At 41.5% G+C, this 22416-nt stretch overlaps 1 protein-coding gene across 2 annotated transcripts in view; it reads right to left on the bottom strand.

Annotated features, from left to right (window-relative positions):
• The window catches only part of RPS6KA6 (ribosomal protein S6 kinase A6), an 84824-nt gene that overhangs the window by 41567 nt on the left and 20841 nt on the right, over nt 1–22416 (bottom strand). For both annotated transcript variants that reach the window (XR_009463957.1, XM_014607235.3), the window contains exons 3-8: nt 18753–18869; nt 12867–12948; nt 12186–12266; nt 7123–7202; nt 2733–2839; nt 2419–2456 (exon numbers count right to left, since the gene is read on the bottom strand). Coding sequence is in view for 1 of the 2 variants with exons in the window: in XM_014607235.3 (XP_014462721.2) it covers nt 2419–2456; nt 2733–2839; nt 7123–7202; nt 12186–12266; nt 12867–12948; nt 18753–18869 (505 nt within the window). In the remaining variant the exon portion in view is untranslated. The remainder of the gene's footprint in view (nt 1–2418; nt 2457–2732; nt 2840–7122; nt 7203–12185; nt 12267–12866; nt 12949–18752; nt 18870–22416) is intronic.

Genomic DNA, 22416 nt, shown 5'->3' with positions numbered 1-22416 from the left:
AGGGCTGCAAAACCAGACCACAGTGACCACTGGCTCCCACTGGGGAGCCAGCATTTATTTTCAGCAAGTGCCCACCTCCCTGTGTGATTCAGCACAAAATCGTTTTTTGCAGTGTTCGTGGCAACAGCCATTTTTTGTGGTGTTCACAGAAACAGCAAATTCACAATTAGAGTAGGTCCCTACCTATACTGAAACAGTTTTTCAAGAGAGGCCACTATTATGTTTACATGGGAGACATGACTGGGAGCAACAAAGCTAACACTTATTGGTATTAAGCCAGAAATGAAAGAGTCAGCACTATTTTTGGATATGCAGACCAACAGAATTAAACATTTTAAATGCCTGTCTGCACACCCTAGATTCAGATTATAGAAGACTACAGGTCAACATACAAGTTCATTGACAAAGCAATGTGAAGAAAGCTCACAATTTTGCCTTCAATAGGTTTGATTCTAATAAGTTGTACATTATCACTCACTTCCATGGACACTGCGTACCTTTCACGTACCTTTAAATTGCAATATTTACTGAGCACTAGTTACTGGCAGTACAAAGATTCAATCAGAAAAGAAGTGTAAGAACTGACAAACAGAGGAATAACAAGATATATTTTTGCTTTGTATACAATTATAAAATATACACTTCAGAAATCAGCCTCTGATTCTATCTAGATTCATAGACACAGCCTGCATGGCTATCATGTCAAATTTCTCAGCTTCTGAAGTATCTTCTTTCCCCCGTTTCTTTCTTCCTCTACTTCAGATGTATACATATTTATCAAAAAATTATTATTTATATTATTAACTGCTCCTCTCCATTTTCTTTTCATCCTAAGGAGAGAGAAATTCTGAAATTCTGACTCGGGGCCACCATAAAAGCAACATTCAAATGTTGATGGAAAAGAAGTTATTTGACCCCTGCCTCAAATAACTACAAGACTTTCTTATTCCCCCCTTCAGCAGAAATTGAAAGGGGATTAAAGTATTGATTTATCCGACAAAATGAAGAAAAAATAAAAAACTTTAGCCCAGCCTGCCCTCCTCTCTGCTTTTCTGTTAATCATTCCTGGGCAGTGAAGGCCCCAAAGAGCCAACGTTTCTGAATATGACCAGGAGAAAGCAAGTTATTCTGAATTATTTATACTAGTTTCAAATTTTTGCTTAAGAGAAACAGAAGGCAGAAAGAAAGCAACTCAGAAGCTGAAGAAATGCAAGAGAATTGAAAATTCATCATCAATGACATTGTATATAGGGAATTAAATCCCTTGGGCTGTTTAAGAGCATTTACACCCTGAAGGAAGAACACATCCGGTTGTACTTTTAAATAATAAATATCAGGTAACTCTGTGGTTTATGTAAAATCCATTTGGCTAAGAGATGCAACAGCAAGGATTTTTTTTTTTTTTAAACAAGGAAATCTATTGTGTATGTAAATTGCACTAAATGGATGAGTTTAAATCTCTTTTTAAGCTTGCAAATCAGGTCTAATGACTGTTAATATTTACACAACAAAGCAGATAGTGGATTTTATAACATACAGTTACCTCCTTAATTATAATCTGACTATGCTAATAAAATGTACAAGTAAATGTTCACAATGCTTTGTGCTCACTAAATATTTACAGCATGCCCTATTAAAAACAGGTTTAATTGCCAATATGTATATGTATTCTAGCCTCATATTTTTTAAATTAAATTTTTTAAAACCATGTTTTCTGCCATTAGGCAGAAAATGATCATTCAGAATTGCTAGAAATTACATTTTTAATATACTTTTAGATTTTTTTAAAGAATGCTTTAGGTGCCTTGTTGTCAGCACCAACATCTTTTATACCAGCAGCATTTCTTTTCCTATCCTAAAAGGCTCAGCATACTGAAATTGCTGTTTTGATCAATGATCTCCTTTACTCTTGATCTTTAGATAGAAAGAAATTTTACAGTCAGCCTTAATATAGGCCACTATTACTTACTAATCAAATGCCTTCAAAGTTAAACTTGTTTTTAAAAATGCAAAAGGTATTTAAAAAAACATAGAACTAACAAGTATAGTTATTTTAAGAATGACCTCTTCAATTTTTACCTCTTCAATTTTTTAGTCGTATTATTGCTAAATTTTCAATATGATTTATGCGAGCAGTCCTCAGTACTCATTCATGTAGTCACCCCACTGTCGGTGGTATTCTACAAGGGCATACAAACTGGCTAATGCATACCAGATTGAGCAATCTGGGCCTATGTTAGTTACAGTATAAAAAAAAAAGCCTTGCCAAGATTTATAAGAAATAAAAATCACGCTAAAACACCTTTTAAAATCACCAAACACCAGCCAATATACAAGACAACCCTGGCTACAATATCTTTACCACATTGTAAGCTTTTGCACAAATATTAATGAGCTATACTAATAAGTTTTTCCTACCTGTTAACTTGATATGTCCTGCTTCATCAAGCAAAATGCTGAAAATTAAAATTCACATTCACCAATAGACATAACATGAATATTTACATAAAGCAATTTAAACATGAATATTAACTATTTGTAAGTCAACTAATTTCCAATTTTAATAAATCTATATTTTATATTTAAAGCATGAATATATTTTAACTATTAAAAACAATATATATTACAAAAAGCATTGATTAAGCTTTTATATGATAGAAAATATCATCAGAATAAGAGGAAACAATTAAATAAAATACATATAATAGTAGGTAAAATACATTTTACTTTACTTTTCTGGCTTCAGGTCCCTGTATACAATTCCCAAGCTGTGTAGATGATCCAAAGCAAGGGCCAGTTCTGCGAGGTAGAATTTCACATCTTCCTCTGTAAACATAACCTAATAAGAACTGTATAGATTTACCTTCTGATCTTGTCTTCAGTTTTAATACTGCAGTCTAAATTTGCAACTCTTGCTCATAAGCACCACATTTTATAAAGTTTCAGCTGGCAGGTTCACCTGACACGAGTAACATGAAAGTTTCCTGACAGTTTAACTGTATCTTCTAAAAAATTAAAAAAAAACCCCAAAGTATTCCTCAATAACTCAGAGCAGTTGTTCTCAACTGTTTTAGACTCAGGGCACCCCTCCATTTCTTTTCTCAATTTAATGGCATCCCATTTCAAAAACTAGTGTTACTTTTTTTTTACTTCTTCTGAATACAGAAAAATGGAACAATTTTTCTATCGCAAAGAATCCAGAAAGACCACAATAGATCAGAAAGTTTTTAACATTATGGTGTCCTATTTGAAATTGCTGGGTTTATTTTGGTGACAACATGTGGGTGTTTGCATACCTAGTGGTACAAAAAGTGGCACCCCAATTAGAAGGACTGCACAGCAACCAGGTGTCATGAAAAACACCCAGTTTGAGAGATAAATATTAAAAACAATGCTTTTCCATCTAAAATTGTCAACTGGAAGAAATTTAATCTCTGTATATTCTGACCTGATCATCAATAATCTATTCAGTCAGAATGCTCTATTTCTTCAGTTTACTGAATTGCTTGGCATGATAAAAAATAGTATTATATATAATCCACAGGATACATAGCATGGCTAGTTAACACTGGTATTCTAACCTGGGCTTTCCCAACAAGCTCGAAGCATTCAGGGGGCATGTTCTGCATCCTGCTTAGCTGGGATTGACACTGGTCTCCCTGGCTGCCTGGGTTGCAGGGCCAGGAAGGGCATGGAGAAAGGCTTCCTGGGGTTCCAGAGGACCACTCCGCAGACAGTTACCTGTACAGCCATTCTGTCTTCCAAGAGATAGTCTCCTGGGAACCATCTGACTCAGGTTGCCCTCAATATAGATATTTTTCTTCCAGAATGGCCATGTTTGCTCTGAGAGAAAAATACTAAACGTCTGTACATGTGTAGTTTTTCTCCTGGGAAAGCAACTCTCTCAGGAAAAAACAAAACATCTGTACATAGCCTTAATAATCAGGAAAAATCAAGCTATATTATTTTATTTTTATAATATATATTTCTAGAAGACTTGAGCATATATTTAGTTCTATCCAGCTAATAATTACTACATGAAGTATACAAGCTAGTTTAGCTTAGTAACATGCAGGATCTTGATTTGGGTCTGAATTAATCCTTCAACTAGTCATGTGTTTGGGGTATGAGGGTCTCTTAGAATAGATTATTCCTTCTGCTCCCACTACTTTCTATTCACAGCATCAATTTGTTGTTTTATGTTTTGGTTATGGTACTATATGCTATTTTACCCTTTTGTTTAACATACTGCCAGTGACCATCACTATAGGAGAATGCTTAGTTATTACTGGTTATGTCATTGTGGCATCGTCAGAAGGTGACAGTTTCTGCGGTCCTGTAAAAACTATGGTTATTAAATGCGACAAGTCAATATTTAGAGTTGTAACAACAGGCACTCATTTATGGCAGAACAGCTTAGGGTTAAGATTAAGAAACGTTCTCAATTTACATAGCACTGGTGATTCGGAGGGGGTGCACGCAAACCTCCTGAGCTTGGTGGTACACCCCCTGCAAATAGTTGTCATCGACACCGCTGGCAGTGCCTGTGGGCAGTCACCACTCGCTGCCTCCCCCCGCTGCCAACAGTGTCTGTGAGCGGTCCTTGATCTCCGCAGGCCACTGCTGGAGTGTTTGTATGTGGTCCCCTCCCCACCGCCGCCAGCACCATGGCCACCTGTGGGAGCTCACCATTTGCTGCCACCATACTCCCGCTGCCACCAGTGCCGCCACTGCCTGTGGGAGCTCACCACACCCCCGCAGCCTCCAGAGGCATGTGGCATTCATGGCACACAGCATTACTATACTGCCTGTGTACTAAATATTATGCAACAGAAATATTAGTAAAAGATTTGTTTCTTTATAGTGTCAGAAATAAAGATGCAACTGTGCGTCTAACTACATTCACATAAAGAATAAAGTGCAATGAATAGGGCTGTACGAAGCTTTGGTAGCCGATTTGATTTGGAGGAGATTTGGCTCAATTCAGCAGCTGAATCTGAATCAAATCAGGAAACCAATTAACAGTCCGAATCAAATTGGAAGCATCTGAATCAATTTGGAAAAGATTCGGCACCACTTAGGAGATTCGGCCACAGACTAAACAGGCAGCAGTCCTCACCATGCTGGACACAGCTGCCTCCAGCTGGTAAGTCTGTTGTGGTGTGTGGAGGGGTGAGAGAAGGGGCAAGGTGGGGGGGGGTGCAGATCAACACCCCCACAGTGAGGGAGTGATTGGGGCTGGGACAAGCTCCCCAGCCAGGGGGCTGGGGGAACATGGGATTCAGGGAAGGGGGCTGCTACTGTCCAGGATTACACAAGGAAGCTTTAGATATCAACATAGGAATCTCAAAAAACAATTATGCTAATGTTAATTACAATATTAATAATACACAAATTCATTTCAAGCTTTTTTAATCCAAACTAAATAAACCAAGCAACTGCATTAAATGTTACTGATAAATGAAACTTCCATTAAGTGTTCTCTTGGATAGTAGCCATTTTGTACATCATAGCTAGATAACCCCATGTATTAGACTATTAAAGACCAAGAGAAATGTTACCTCATAATAAATCTGAGTAACTAAATATTTGCTCAATAAGCTATAGGTGAGATGGTTTAAGGAACACCCATAATATGTATAGGCATTCACTTTTCATCACCATATGGAAAACAGGTTTAGGAACCATTTTCTTTTCTTTGTAGGAAAAAAGATATAATAATTTATTTTTATGGAATTCTAGAAGCAATCAAAAGAGCTGAAAACAAAATGTATATTTAAGCACTTATGATCTCCTAAGTCTTGGTTCTTTACTCTTAAATGAGATTCATGTATTTTTTACTTACTATTTCAGCTAATTTAGACTTTTTTAAAAATCCAAGTATGTTTTTAGAGAGTCAGAATTCTACTTGTACTACTATAAAAAAAGCAAAAAGTGCTTTCCTGTTATGCTGGGATTTCTTATAGGACACATCCCAAATCATATAGTGGAGATTGACTCTTTTCCTAATTTATGCCACATTAAGCCTTTATAGAGCTATTGACTCTCATACATAGACAGCTGCAATGTATTTTTAGAGCTCAGTTCTGAAATCAAGATCCAAATTTCAAACTGGTAAAGAAATTCAATATAATTTCAGGACATATGTATAACTTGTTGTTTCTCCTTTCCTAAAAACAATATATAGCTTGATTTTTAGGAATTATATAGGCTTAAAAAAAATATGAACTCACTCAAAGATTTCAAGATACTACTATATGATACTGGAGTATTGCTAACTGGTATTGATACTCTTTCACACTGTGAAAGTATTAAGCCAACTAGTTTTCAATGTCCTCCAATATACACAGTCAAAAATGAATGTTTTAAAACTACCAGAGGGGCAGATGATTTAAAATGCAACACACAATTGTAAAATTTAGTACTATAATCTCTCTTTACTACAAAGACCCCCCTCCACCCAAAAAACCCACCAAAAACACCTGAATGCGGAACTTAAGAGTCTTACCAAAACGTTTTGCAGAAGAAGGAACTGCTTTTTTTTTTTTGAAATATTATGAATTAAGTTATAATTCATATGAAACGTCTTATAAATTGACAAATATTTAAAACACGTGGTTAGAAATGCAACACAGCATCAAAAAACACGAAGTTAGCAAACACAGTAGTGATTTTCCCAAAGCTAAAATAAAGAAAGCAATAATTCTAGATAAAATGCTTGCTACTTTAGCTCTCCAAGACCAACTGCTCAGTTTCATTTTAATATAAAACTGCATAAAGCAGCAATGTAGAGGTATATGCAGGCCCTATGGAGTAGCTAAACTGACTTCAAGCTCTAATCAAACCTCTTTTCTTTATCACAATCTTATTTACCACAAATAAGTCTATGAGCCATAAGGCCACTTTAGACCTGAGAAAAAAAGAAAATTCAGGACAATCAACAAAAGTTTGACAGTGAGGTTTCAAAGACTATGGACGGTGTCCTGCAGGATACAGTAAAAGACGAAATGAGACCCTATAATAAAACTGAAAAGAAAAATGGAATTTTCCATCTGTAATCTGTGCTTTCCTGCTATGAAAAATGTTTTAATATTCTACTGAGTTAAAATTTTAAGCACGTACCTCTTTGGATAATCGTGTGAACACATCTCCTCCCCTGAGAAAATCCAATATTAAATATAGTTTCCCTTCGGTCTGAAAGGCTGATTTAAAAAAAAAAAGTGACAACAGTTAACAAATAGCTTTATATGATGATAGAAGAGTTCTACACAGAACTAAATTATTCCAGAGTACAAACTGAAAAAGTAACAGAATATACTTGTTTCTGAATTTAAATTATTTATAATTGGCACAAGGAATCCATATAAATGACTGGTTTTTGCGAAGTAAAAAATAAACAATGATTAGTCGACTACAAAGTCTTAGTGAAAGGAGATCTCATGGTCATGCTGCAATTCTTTGCTAAGCAGAGAGAAACCCCCAATACATGTTAAATAACTGTCTGTCAATTAGTAACAGTACACCAGAATGTTTTGCCCATCAGTTGTTAAAATCTAACAACTTCATACATTAAGAAGTTAGGAATTAAAAACATTATCCATGTATTATAGCCCAACCGCTGATGTAACTTTCAATATAGATACAGACCAACTCTTATCATAGCTAAGAGTTTAAAGGTTTTGTAAAGAATTGCTTTTAAGACAAGAAAGTAAAATGTGCGGGAAACGTCAGCCCAATTTGTACAATCTCTGAAGAGTATACCGTAAAGCACATCACTGAAAAATTCGGAAAATGTTTTCAAAACAATGATGTCATCCTTCTTCACCTACTTGTATGCATTGTACAAGGTGTATAAAATATCTCATAATTCAATCCCTTGCGTTACCCATAATAAAAGACAAGTACATACATTTTTAAATGAGAAACTGACAGTCAAAAAAATTCACCTAAAGTCCTTCCTTGTCAAAAGTTACTTACTGTTGCTCTAACACCTATCTTTTTAAAATTTATAGCAACCTTACAAGGAAAACAGTTCTTTATTTTACCTTGCACAGTTGGCAACACTCAACATCAAGTCAGTTTAAGTAACTAACATAACAGTCAATTAATTTCCACTTTTGTCAGCTATGAATACAAAAGTACTGTATTCAATATAGCTTTGCGTACAAAAAATAAAGGCAAAAAATAAGCAATAACAACACTATAAAAACTGGGTCAAGAACTCAAGAGACAGATATATTAGACATAGTTAAACACAACTTGAGCTACTATATTTCAAGTTGATCATGTCCATTTACAGAAAAGAAACTACAAGAATGAAAGAGATCGTCCTGCAACCACTAAGGCCACTGACAGATGTTCAATTAAAGGAGCACTGCAATCCACAATACCAACTCATGTCTACTGCCATGACAGGAGCAGGTGCAACTGTGGGATTGAACATCAGATCCCAGTTGTGTCCCAGGGCTAGTTCAGCGAAAGCCCGGGATCATGATTCTGGGCTCCCCCCTGCACTGGTAAGTAGCAAGCTGGGTGCCCAGTGTCACCATGGCTGATACCACCAGTCAGCTGACTAGTGCTTCCAGCCACAATAGCAGACCAGAGAAGCTGTGGTGCACTCCTGTAACTGGGAGTGCCAATCACTTGATAGGCATTGGCTAGGCATTCCATTTTAAGGTGCAACAGGAACCAAAGTGTGTGCCTCAAAGTGCTCTTTCCATCTAGCTGGGACAGATTCATTGCCTCTGCTTGGCGGAGCACTGAACCATCCTACTATCTCAGGAAAGTAGAACTGTGGGAAGTTGGGCCACAGATGGCTTCCGTTGCCTGGGAAAAAAACTACATCATGTTTGTCAGCCCAGAGCTTGATTTCCTTGGCTTTATCCCAACACCACTGATTTCTGATTTCCCAGATCCTCCTTTGAGTTTTCTACCAAGGTGTGCATATTCCATGTTGCGAAAATCATTTTCTTATGACGTTTCTGGCTGCAGAGAGAGTGATCCCACTGGATGCAGTTATCCAGAAACAGGTAATACAGCCTAGATTTAGGGCACCTTTTCTGGCTGCTTCTTCCATCTGTGGGGTGAGCAAAGGGGATTCTGAAAAGGACTGCTTAGTCATGGTAGCAGCTACCAAATTGCATCCCATATCAACACAGGTGCAAAACGATCATTAGGCTATGGCTGCCTGCATGTAGATTTGTGGCTGGAGACTGCCAGATTCACTTGTCTTGTCTCCGTCACCACTGGTTCATTGCCGCAGGAGTTTTGGAGGTCGGTACAGGAAATCATGTCGTTTCCTGTGGTAGAAGCCTACATGCGACTTGGTTTAATGTGAGGAAGCTGGTGCACGGAGACAGCAAACATATGATCTTGACAAAGTGGAGATCTGCACCCAGTGATAAGGGAGAACTCCAGACAACAGGAAACCTCCATCTTGCTGCAGCCACCTTTTATCCTTACAGCTGCTGAGATCCTGACATCTTCCACCTTAGCCACCTTTGAGGACTCGGAGTTGAACCATGGTTTGTCTGGAACCTCCCCTAAGGTCTGTTCACCATGGATGACCCAGGCAGGGGTGTGAAACTCCAGGCAACATAGCTCCAAGGATCACTGGGACACACAAGCCTCTCCACCACTCCAAAGTTTTGGTTTTTGGCCAACTGTTCAGCACTTCCAGCTGCAGAAGTGCACTGGAGTTCTGAAGGGCTCTGGTTTCGCCATGGCTGAAAGCACCAGTAAGCTGACTAGTGCTCCCAGCCATGGTGACACTGGGCACCCATCTTGCTACTTACTAGTGTAGGGAGAGCCCAGGATCCATAATTCCAGGCTCCCACTGCACTGGCAATAGGGCACGACGGGGATCCGATGCCTGAGCCCACAGTTGTGCCTCCTGCCATGGTGTGGCATGGCAGTAAGAGTGAGCTGGGATCATGGATCAGATCCCACTGCTCCTTTAATTGAACATCTGTCAGTGGCATTAGTGGTTACATATTTTGTGTAATAACTTTGTGACTTATTCCATGTTTTATCACATCATTAATTGTGTGAATGTGTGGCCAGGTTACTACTTAGAAAGTGATTAACTAATTTATCACCTCATATGTGAAACATCTGCCATGGGCTTTAGCTAAAGGACAGCAATACTAAAAATTTCCGCTGGTGGAGAACGAAAAGAACAAGTAGCAAAAAACACATTTAAGAAAACTTTCAAAAATAAGATTGTGGGAAAACCTTGTTGCTCTGTTCCTGTGAAAATAAAGAATTAAGAGGGGAGGAAAAAAGCAGCCAGTGACCAAAAAGGGGATAATACAGAGTTTGTAGTCTCAATAAGGCATGATTTGGTGCATTTCCTTTAAACAAGTTAAAATGGAGAATACTTGAATTCTAACTATAAAGGCTCTTCACGTAAGTTTATTACACTATGATAATTCTTTATAAATCTGATTAATATGTAACAGGCTGTTTCACTTGCCTTACATGAATTACTTAGGAAATATTTAATGTACGTTAATTTGACCATATACACATAAACACACTCTTTACCCCCTGGACAGAATCACTAACATGATCTGAACTGATCTGAGCTGAGCTGCAGGACACAGCGGGGCCACATGGGGGATCTCCTTGCTGCTGAGAGTTTAACGCTGCCCTGGCAATGCATCCCCAACACACATGGCAGCAGTAGGGACAGCAGCATGGGGTTGTGCCCCTCGCTGCTGCTGGGAGGGCAAGGGATGTTTCACCTTAGCAGCTATGGCAGTACAGCACTCCCTTCCATGCTGGGTCCCACCCACTGGGCCACAGAGGCAGCTCCTGCTTGGAGCTGGTCTAGATCAGCTGCAGTCCCACGTTCCACTGTAGCTACAAAAATCTTAGTAGGGGAGGAGGTCTCCTTTTAAGCAGAAACTCTATGACTTCCTCCTTTAAAAGGAGAAAAAATCCGCAATTTTCTGCAGCAAACAGAAAACGGTTATGATCCATGATCATAACCAAGAACAACCAAGATGCACAGTACCACATTTCCTTGAAAACAAGGTAACCCTGAATTTAAGATGACCCCCCTCCCCAATAATTAGATTCTATACTCAGAACATTTATAAATTATAATATTCCATGCATGGAATCTAATTATTGGAAAATCATCTTAAAGCCATTCCCCCACTTCTGCAGGCAGCAGGGGAAGAGGTGATGAGGGGGGCATTAATGGGACAGGTGGTAGGGAGGACAGACAATGGGGGACAGGTAGTATGGCAGCATGTGGTGAAGGCCTGTAAAAGGGAGCAGTGGGGGGCAGGTAGTGAGACAGACAGGAAGCTTGCCTCCTGCTGCCTGCCTTCCCCACATTGTGCTTGGCCCCTCTGCAGCCTCAGGCTGTCCCAATTCCCCTTCCCCTGTCCTTCCTTTTCCCCCCTCCATGCCACTTCTACCCCCAAAGCCTAGGGTCCCCATCCCACTTTCTCCCCCCACCCCACCTTACCTTTGCTCTGTGCCAGCAGGCTCCATCCCTCCTGCAGGATGGGGCATGGGGCACTATGTGTTCCATGTTCCAGGCTGCAGTGAAGACTGAGCCTGCTGGTGCTCAGCAAAGGTAAGCAAGACTGTGGAAGAGGGGGAGAAGTGGTGTTGGTTTAGGGGGAGATTGGGGGCTGTGGGGGAGAAGTGGCTGCGTGTAGAGGCAGCAGGGGGCAGGCAGCAGCTGCAGCTCCAGTCCTAACCCCTGTCCCTTATACCACCTTGTGCTCAATTGTAAGGCAAAAGGCTTTCCCCCCCCCCACCCATGAGGGGAAAAAAAACCTCATCTTCTAATTGAGTAAATACAACAATTATAAAAGGAATTAAACTTCAAGGCAGAATATACCAGTTTTATACAACTCTGCAAAAGTTAGAGCTTTCAAGAGGCTGGATACATTCATTTATTTCTGGAGAAAATGAATCTGGCCCAAGTGTGGTAGCTACTGTCTGCAACTTAGATACACAGGGAAAGCAGTATTTGTATCTGTTTAGCTGTGCTTTCCAACCATCTGTACCTTCTTTACAAATGGAATGCCATTTTATTTAGACATATTTGTGTTAACATGCTTAATGAAAGCTAGGTTTGAGAAAACTGTACACTGAGTATTAAGAGACATAACCAATGCCTTTAACTAGTCAAACATTTAGGCAACAAAATAAAAAATACCAACCATAGTGCAGTTTGACGATAAATGGATGATTTACTTCTACTAATATATCTCTCTCCATTTTTGTGCGAACTCTATCTCGTACTGGAAAAAAATGAGAATAGTGTTAAATAGGTCTTTACTTGATAAAAATTTTTGAATGAGACCTTAGCTAACTTGAATTTCTGCATTCTGTCTCATGTGAACGTATTGTGTTTTACAACCACACTTTTTTCCCCAACTAGAAATACGCTATGTCCATACATAATTGACAATGGAGAAACATCCCCTCAAGTATCTTAAAAGACAAATAGCTTAGTTTGCCTTAATTTGTTCAGTAATTTGCTCAAATTCTAAATCACTTAGGTTTAATTGTGGGAGACAGTTTCCTTATATTTTTCACAATTTTCTTTTAAGAAATTCATTTGTTCTGATAAAAGTTAAATGAACTTCCAAAAGACTAATGTGTACAAAAAAATCCAAGGTTACAGCGAATTCATCTGGTAAGGCTTAAAATAATACCTGTTAAGTCAAGGACTCAAAATACTTTTTCATGAAAAAAAATTTAGGATTATGACTTCACTGAAAGAATAACTGCTTTTTAGAAATAAATATTCAGAACAGAAAGAGTTCCAGTACTGGCTAAAGAAATATAAAAAGATGCTAAAAACACATTTCAAGTTTCTCATAAAAATGTATAAGTACCTTTTAAAGAAGCTTTCTTCAATACTTTCATTGCATAAAGCTGTCCAGCATCAGGGCCCATTATTTTCCTCACAAGAAAAACCTGGTAAAAAAAGTCCATATTTCAAGTTACTTCTAAAACTGGTAGATGCAAATACTGTTTAAGTTTGACCACTTTATAATGACATCTATTTTAACATGACAAAACCATAACCTCCAAAAGAACAGAAATGATAGGATGACAGAACAGTCAACAAGATTCCACAATACAGTATCCTGTGGAAAAACCAAATTCAGAAATTCACTACAGAGAAGCACTGAAAACAGGAGTCTTGTTGGTTTGATGTAGGAAGGAATGGTTAAAGACATGTGCCTAGACAGAGCAATAAAAGCAACTGCACTCCTTCATTCACAGATAACTACATTACAGGTACAAGGAACCTCTAAGCAAAGGTTCCTGAAATAGGGAGACCTGCTAAGTGATCTAGAGCAAGCAGATCTGCAGCCAAGTAGGCACGACCTGGTGCGGCCGGGAACAGCAGGGCCAAGCGGAGAGGCTGCGAGCAGCAGCACGTCTTCTGGGCAGTGGGGGTGGCTGGGACCAGGCAGGGAGAGGAGCCAAGCTGGGCCCAGGGCCTACTGCACCTGTATGTCCGCCCCTTCCCCGTGCCTGAGGTCGTGGTCTGAAGCCGGCACCCCTTGCACCACTGAATCCGCCCGCCAGCCCCACACCAGCTCTGGCTGCCTCCCTGCACTGGCCCCGCACTGCCCGGGGGTCCTGAAACCAAGAGCTGGAGCAGGGCCAGCCTCAGAAACATGTCAGCTGTGTGGCAGAACACACACCTGTGTTCCACCACAAAAATGGCAATCTGTGCCACACTTGGGCTACAAAATAAGGGGACAGCCCACATGAATTAGGTAGGTCCCTATCTATAAGGCTTCTTGCTTAGACTGCCAAGTGAGAGTTTTACTACAGATAAAACATCCTGTATTTCAGGCAAGAAGCTTCCTTTCATCCATTAGCTGGCAAGCATTCATGCTGTAAAGTACAAGAAAGGTGAATCCAAATGGAAGATCCTTCCCTTAGAAAAATCATATCTGGCTAAATCCATAACTGACTGGAGGTTAAAAATGGACAGCTCTCTCTCACAAGAGCCTCGGCCAGGCTGGTACTAATCACAAAGATCCTGATTCAGTGCTAACAGACTATAAGCCAAGCTACTAGCAGAAACACGTTTCTTGAGGCAAATTGCTCAGGATTTTCAGCTTCAGATATTCCAGATTTTAAGAAAAGTAACCTGATTTATACAGAGGAAAAAACTGACACACCTTTTAAGCTATTCTCTGAGAATGATTAATAAAATAGTACATCTGTCAGGTATGTGCCCTTAACTAGTATTTCATATGTCTATTTTTCCAAAACCTCAGAACATACATTTTCTACTCTGTGAAAAAAATTCAAAGTTTTTTTTTCCATTCCAGAATTGGGATTAAAGCTACACACACATACAAATAAAAACAGAGGCTAAAGGAGTCGCTTTGAGTCAAATCATCTCATTTAAAATAACTATATTTTCTCACTTAAACTGTTAAGGAAGAGAGGGTAGACAGTGCTACTTTTCCAAGGGACTTTATAACCTTTGCTATTGAGATTTACAGATATTATAATAATCACAGCAAAGCAAACCTGTCTAGCAAACTATTTTATGGTAGGGGTTGGCAGCCTAGGGCCCCTTGGCCAAAATTAACTTGTGAGCCACTGGATCTGGCCCACAAGTGTGGGACTTTGACAGGACCTTCTCCCATGCCGTGGCAGGGAGAAGCAGCAGTGGCAGGCACTTCCCCTGTGCAATGGCAGGGAACTGTGGCAACCTCAGCTTGTTCCAGGTGCTCACTCACTTGCCTCCCTGATTCAAGCTGGGTTATCCCCCAAGCACCTGAAAAGGTTGCCAAGTGCTGTTTTAAGGTGTTGTTAACACAAGTTTAGTTTGGTCTTCTAGCACACTCCTGGTTATACCTACATAAGCTCCAGTCCTTGAAGCCCTGGTAAAGGGTCCGTAGATTGCACTGGACTGTATAGGCATTCAAACTGTTTTCAATTAAACATGAGAAATTTTGACAACCATCTGTTGTCCCAGGAAAGTTTGGGAAACTACTGACATACAGGCAGTCCTCAACTTATGACTCTGAGTTATGACAAACGGCACTTAGGATGTATAAATATACACCCTGTTTCAAAGTTCCAACGCGCGTTTTGACTTTACAATGCTCAATACAGCTGGTAAATCTATGGAGAGTGGGGGGGGAGAGGAAAGGACATGGGGAGGGTGATCAATGGCCCCACAGTGAAGGAGGAGTGAGGCCGGGGCTGGGGCAAGTACTGCCCAGCCAGGGCAGGTGCAGGGCAGAGCTGTGGCTGGTCTAGGAGGCACCGGGGGGGGGGGGGGGGGGGGGGGGGGGGGGGGGGAGATGGGGCAGCTCCTGCCGCTGCTCTCACTGCTTGTCTCGGGGGGCATGGGGGGCATGTGCCTCCAGATCTGCATGGGGTGGGTGGGGCCAAGGCCACACTGGGCTGCATTCCAGGTGGGCAGCAGCAGCACTGGGAACAGGGGCTATGCTTTTCCATCACTTGCCCATCTGGGGCGGGGTGGGCGAGGGATGGAACTGCTGCACCGTCTCTGGATGAGCGGCACACAGCAGCAGGAGCTGCCCCCCCTCCCTGTGCCCCCTGAATGAGCCGCAGCTCCATCCCATGCCCGCCCCACCCAAGTAAGCAGCAGGAAGATTGGGGAGAAGGCGTATGCCCCCAGATTGGGGCAGGCTGCGCTCAGGGCAGGCGGCGGAGCTGCAGCCACCCAAAAATTTGCCGTAGCCTCCACCATAGTCCCCGCCACCCACCCGGAGCACAGTCTGGAGCAGCCCCAGCCCCGCTGCCCGCAGATAAGGGGGTACATGCCCTCTGTGCCCTCCCGGACAAGTGGTGGGAGCTGCCAGACGAGCAGCTCCTGGACCAGCGGCACGCAGCAGTGGGAGCCACCCCCCTCCTCCCTGCACCCCCTGGATGAGCTGCGGCTGTCGCACGCCTGCCCCGCCCTGACTGGGAAGCGCCTGCCCAGCCCCTGTCTCAACCCCAGCCTCACTCTTTCCTCACCACGGAGGCACTGATCTGCCCCTCCACACCCTTTCCGTCCCCCCTCCCCTTCCACCACAACAGACTTAAAAGCTGGACGCAGCTGTATTGAGCATCAGAAAGGATCCAATCCCCCATTTATAACATTGTTCCTATGGGAAAATTGGTTCCGAGTTAAATTTCGACTTACAACATGGTTTTCAGGAACCAACTGTGTTGTAAGTCTGAGGACTGCCTGAGAGTTAATCACAAAGAGTTTCAATCACACAACAGACATATTTACATGACAGCTACTTGCACAGGTTTAATGCCCGACAAGCCAGAAAGAGATATGAAGATGACCCAGGAAAAAAAATTACTGCATCTAATGTATGCCAAAGTTATAAACTTTTTGTCGCAGAGCTCAAGATTTACATGAGAAAGATATCTGTAGTTTTAGATTCTCTAAAAATAAGGGGAGGAAATAAAAGATTTGATTTTAGATCATATAAATTAATGAGAAAGGAAAGAAACTTATAACCTTTACTTTATGGAGAGAGAGAAACCTAGAATCAGTGGTGATCAACAAAAAAAGAATACTGGGAAAATTGCACAGAAATCTGCAATAAGGATATAGGACAGATTAAATAAATTAGGCCCCAGGCAGATGTTACACTTAAGACATGATTAAACAGTTAATCATATCTTAAATAGTAACATAGCTGCACGTTAATGCACGTAATAATGAACTAGAACAAGGACCAAAGTTACTACAACAAAGCACATCTAACAACTTTGTGGCTGGTTCCCATCCTGCCTTAAATTGCATGTGTAGCCAGGCATCACCATCGGGGCTCCCAGTCTTGCGAGTGCATGGGAGCCCATGACCGATGCATGCCTTCGGCTGGGAACACACCAAGGTCTGTCCCAAGGTGAGTGGAAACTAAGCAAAGGCAGTTAACCCCTGGATGTAACAACTACTATACTGCAAGTGTTCAGGGGAGACAAATAAAACTATTATAGCAGGTTACCTTGACCCAGTGAATGCTACAGCAAGTACCTTCTTTCATTCACTCTCAGACTGCAGATGGAAGCCTCTATCATCAGGATTAAGCCCATTTTGTACAGCTGTAGCCAAAGTCAGTTTAGAGTGGCTATCAGGAAAAACTTCTTTACTGTTAGAACAGTGAGGCAGTGGAATAGAGATTCAAGAAGAGGCTGGACAGGCACTGTTCAGGGATGATCCAAGCATAGCTATGCCTATGTTCCACTATGTGCATTTCCCATGATTCTGGGCTTTACTGGGTGCCTCATGGGGCCAAGGGGGAATTTTAATCCCTCCTGCTGCTACAGGCATCAGGTTTTGTGTTTTTAAGCCTTCCATCGGGGTACTGGGTCTTGGCGACACCCAAGGCTGGGGATTTTAAGTGGGTTGTGCCACAGCTTTTGCTGGGACTAAAACCTTGCTAGAAGGTGTTGTGTCTCTGCTCAGGGTCAGACTGGTGAAGGAATTTTACTCCATGGTCAAATGGGTATAGTCTGTGGGGGGCTTTTTGCCTACCTCTGTAAGGGAGTGTGGCCCTCTTCCTCACCTCTCTCAAGCAATAAGCTTTGCAGCAACAGGACATTAACTGCTGTGGTCCCCCTGCTTTGTCTGTGACACGTTAGGGTGTTATGTCTTGCTTTGTTTCAGGGTTAACTGTATAGTTTTACTAAGAGGTTAGACAATGGATCTGTATACACTAGTTTGGATACGGATGATCCTGCCTCAGGCAGAGGGTTGGACTAGATGACCAATGGAGGTCCCTTCAGGCCTTACTTATTAGGGGTACACTGATACAGATTTTTGGGGCCAATACAGATAGCCAATTTTTATGGAGGCATACTGGCCAATACTGATCCAATTTTTGATATGCAGCCCAGCAGCTTGAAGAGCAGTGCCCAGCTGGTAAGTCTGTTGTAGTGGAAGGGGTGGGGGAAGGGAAGGGGCTTGGGAGGGCAGATCAAGGCCCCTGCAGTGAGGGAGGGAGTGGGGTTGGGGCAGGCACTGCCCAGACAGGGCAGGGCATGGGATAGAGATGCAACTCATTTGGGTGGCTCCTGCCACTGTGCGCACCCGGGATCTGTGCAGGGCAGGGTGGACTACCATTGTGGGCTGGGGCCAGGGCTGTGCCAGGCTCTTCCCAGTGGGGGCTGGGCCAGGCTGCACTCGGGGTGGGGAGTGACAGTGCTGGGAGTAAGGCTACGCGGGGGGGGGGGGGGGACGGACTACAGCCACCCCAAAATTTGCTGTAGCCCCCAACCCCCCCTCCCAGCATCACTGCTGCCCACCCCAAGTGCAGCTTAGCCCAGCCTCCGCTGGGAAGAGCCAGCACAGTCCCTGGCCTCAGCCAACAGTGGCAGCCCACCCCACCCAAATCTGGTGGCACACACCCCCTCCATTCCCTCCCAGGGTATTTATCAGCCACACCAGGGAAAAAAAAAAGAAGCCAATTTCCGATACAGTCAATTTTCTTTTTATCAGTGCTGATCCAATATAAAACTGATGCATCTGTGCATCTCTACTATAATTCTATGAAAAGGAAAAATCTTTATTCAAAAGGAAAAATCTGTGCTTTGTATGTAAAGTGGTAAAGTAGGAAAGTCCTAAAAATCTGTAAGCATTTTCAGAGACAGTAGCACAAAACAGAGACACTTTTTGGTGGAAATAAGAGGAATTAAGAAGCTATAATTCTCTATCTGAATAAATTTTATTTATCAGACAAAGTTGGGTGAAATGGGAGGTGTTTTTATCTTACCTTTCCAAATGATCCTTGACCAAGAACCTTAAGCAATTCAAATTGTGCGGGATCTGCTTTCTCGCATCCTTCTTTTACGTGATGGGTGATAGGAATTTCTTTCACACTTCCTTCATCCTATTAAGGTTAATACAAGGAAAAAAAGCAAAACAACAATCAATATCATCGAATTAGGTCTTACAAAATGTGTACACAAACATCTACTGAATTATTACATCACTACTTGAAACGGCACTAATATTTTTGAAAATCTTAGATATATCCATCCAAGCCTGAAATTGTTTCCTCACCAAATTCCTTTCCACTAAAATAGGGCACATTTCCTGTACGGTTATACACATAATGGATTGCAATCATTATGAGTTTTCAATGTGAGGAATATGTTATGACAATAGAGATAATCTAAGATAAGACTGAGATGACACTTCCAAACCTATGTGTCAGTTGCTTTTAGGTTTCTCAAATTTCTCACTGAAATTTCTCACACTTGGTCTTTGCCTGAAATACTGCTAATGAAAACTGACTAATAACTCATTCATCCTTTGAGAAAAGCAATAGTTGGAAAGAAATAATCAATGAGGTCAGCAGCTTCAATAACTGAAAGATATGCATCATTTAAAGCCAGTCAACAGGACGTGAATCACTTAATTAACACTGAGGATTCCTTCTTTTGAAAGAAAAACCATCACTAGAATGTGTTAAATACAGTCAACATAAGGATTCACTTTGCAGAAGAATACAATCCTGAGATAAGGCAGGAGATTCACAAGGTATACATATTACAACTACCTTGGCTGCCGCTTGATTTTCAAATCAGTCACATAGGGCCAGTATTGAAATCTTCCTGCAAAGCAGGGCAGCAAATAATATTGGAGAAAAAAAGCCAAAAACAAAAAACAAACACAAAACATACAACCATGGAAGTCAAGGTAAAACCATATAAATTTACAACAGATGTTCTTAGCACAAAGCTAAATAAGAGAAACCTCTAGTTAGTCAAAACAAGACAGACATCAAAATAAACATCTTTCAAACTGAAATAGGCACTATGGTTTACAACAAAAATTAAAAGGGTTTTCCAAGCTGGGGGAAGAGAGACAGGAAGAAGGTCTCTACTAAAATAATGACAACCCATTTCTTAGACACTGAAAGTAGCAGCAAATGGGCTCCAAGAGACTCTTCCCTGAAATGGAAAACAACAAACCCACCGCACGTCCTTACAATGCCAAATAGCTACTCACTGACTCCAAATTAAGTTCTTCCCATCAAAAGCTACTCCTTGAAAGAAAATACCTAGGATATGATTAAAGAAAAAATAAAAAGAGAGATGACAAGACAGAGAGAACCTACTACATAATGGTATCTTCCAGTGAGAGAAAAATATCTAAACTTGGCTTCTTTATAAGTGGGTTGACCATCAGACCTTTTTTTTTTCCTCTAGTTCTGATATTCCTCTGTTTTGGCATCAGTTTCCAACCATCTCTGGAAGAAGAGGAAGGAGTAGATATCAAGGGAACTATAGAAACTCTGAAGATCCTGACTGCAAACAGGAAAGGTGACATTTCCTGTAAATAGTCTTTTCATCCTTGAGGCGCTCACCATGGAATTCCCTCACCTTGCTAGAAGTGGCTGGAAGATATTGCTTTGTTTTGAACGTGACAGATATACTTTAATCTCGTAAGGAACTTCTTCCATTCAGAAAGTCAGGCAAGAAGAAGAAAAGTCACACACTTCTGGGGAAGCATCAAAGTTAAAACCCAAGTTTAGGTGTCAATGCCTTAAGCTTTGTGTCCCTTGCAAAAAAAAAAAACAAACAACCCAACAAAAGTTAGTTTGCTCCTTGGGTGCAAAAATTACATTAGGTATCCCCTTCCAAAACAAGAGCATTTTTTCCCTTCGCCTGGATTAGAAACCACAGCATTTCACTCGAGAGTTAACAGTGTCTGATCATGCTCATGCCCCAGTGTGAGGAGTGACTGAAAACAACACACCAAAAACTGGGAAATCCAAAGGGTTAAGTACACACCATTCCTCCAGAGTCCCTGCCTCTTTTACAGAGTTATCCACAACTTTGGGGAAAGACGTGTTAAATCTGATGCCAAGGGAAGTTGTTCTTCCATTTTTTTGTCTTCAAAATAACAATGAACTCCTTACTAGAAGGAGATTAGTTCACTTAGAAGTTATTAAGCTCAATAAAGAAATCAGAAATCTATCAACTACTGCAGGCTGGATCCAGCCCACAGCACTATGTTTTCTCTAAATTTTCAAGGGCTTAAATTTATCCATTCTTCATTCTCAAAGAACAGGAGGCTACCAGGCAACCATAGCTCTAAAATAATGAAGTTTTTGGCATTTACTTTCCTTTATTTTTCCCCCAAAAATAATTTCTTAGCACTGTCTTGTACCATAGCCAACTCTCTTTCTCCATGGACTCTATTCTTTGGCAGTGACAACTCCACAGAATGCACTGGCTCCCTTGCTTTCCCTGCATCAACCATCTCTTTTGCCTGTGCATCTCTGTTCCATGAAGAGGCAAGTAATGGCACAAAGTAGCTACCAAATATTTAACAGAAACACTTGGCTTCCTTACATTTTGCCTGATCCACTCCACCCATTTCCTCCCTAAAAGTCATTAACAGCCCAATTATTTGAGGATATATTATATTTAATCAAGAGCTTCATAACTAAAATTGAAAAAGAACTCTTCCCCAATACATTGCAATTCTCTGCGTAGAAGTTTCACCCTATTACAAAGAGTGTATGAAAGATAAATGAAAAGTAAACAGAAAAGTCAGAAGACACTATTCTTATTTATTTTTTTTTTAAAACGACAGCACAATTTTTCCTTTTACAGAAGTGCATTTTGGTCACATCACTTGAAGTTTGAAAACAGGAGAAGTAACACCTCTGTTACTGGCAAATATATGGAAAATTCAGAACACAGGAACCAATCAAGATCAGAAGACTTATAGCAGTAAACAGAGAGATTTGTACACTTTCAATGAAAGCAGTACAAAGTAACTGTATAATATAAAACCTTCTTTTGTTCACCAGTGTATAAGAAAACACTAGGCAACTGAAAATGTTACAAAAGTGCCATAAGTCCCACTCCTCCCAGGGGCAGACAAAATACAGCCCACGGGCCAGATCCAGCCAGCCACCTGGCTGGATCCAGCTTGCAACTGGCCCTGCTGTGCTCCACATGGGGCTGAGCCTCACCCACTCCCACCAGGACAGCCTGTGCCACACTTCCGCCAGCTGCAACCAGCACTAAGCCGTTGGCAGGGCTGTTCCCAGTGCGGCTGCAGTCAGCCAGACGTTCCTCTGCTCCCCACACCTCCAGCAGGAGCAGCCAGGCTGAATCCTCCCCTAGAACAGCGCAGCAGGGGCAAGTGGGAGGAAGAGTGAACGCTTGAGGCAAGGGGAGGAAGCAGTCCTCAGCTGGCTGCAGCCACACCAGGACCAGCCCCACTGGAAGCTGGCTGGGGCAAGAGGGGCTGTTCTGTTCCCTTTGCCGCCAGCTGTGGCTTCTGCCATGCTGTGCTGCTTCGTACTACTCTGGGCTGGTGAGGTGGAGAGGACTTCAGCTGGGTGGCTCCTGCCCAGCAGGTAGAGATCCAGCTCCAGCTGCTGTCTGCCTTTCGCTTGCTCCGTCCACTCGTAG

This window comes from Alligator mississippiensis, chromosome 8, assembly GCF_030867095.1.
Source record: "Alligator mississippiensis isolate rAllMis1 chromosome 8, rAllMis1, whole genome shotgun sequence".
Classification (NCBI taxonomy): domain Eukaryota; kingdom Metazoa; phylum Chordata; order Crocodylia; family Alligatoridae; genus Alligator; species Alligator mississippiensis.
This window is presented reverse-complemented; position numbering and strand designations above follow the sequence as displayed.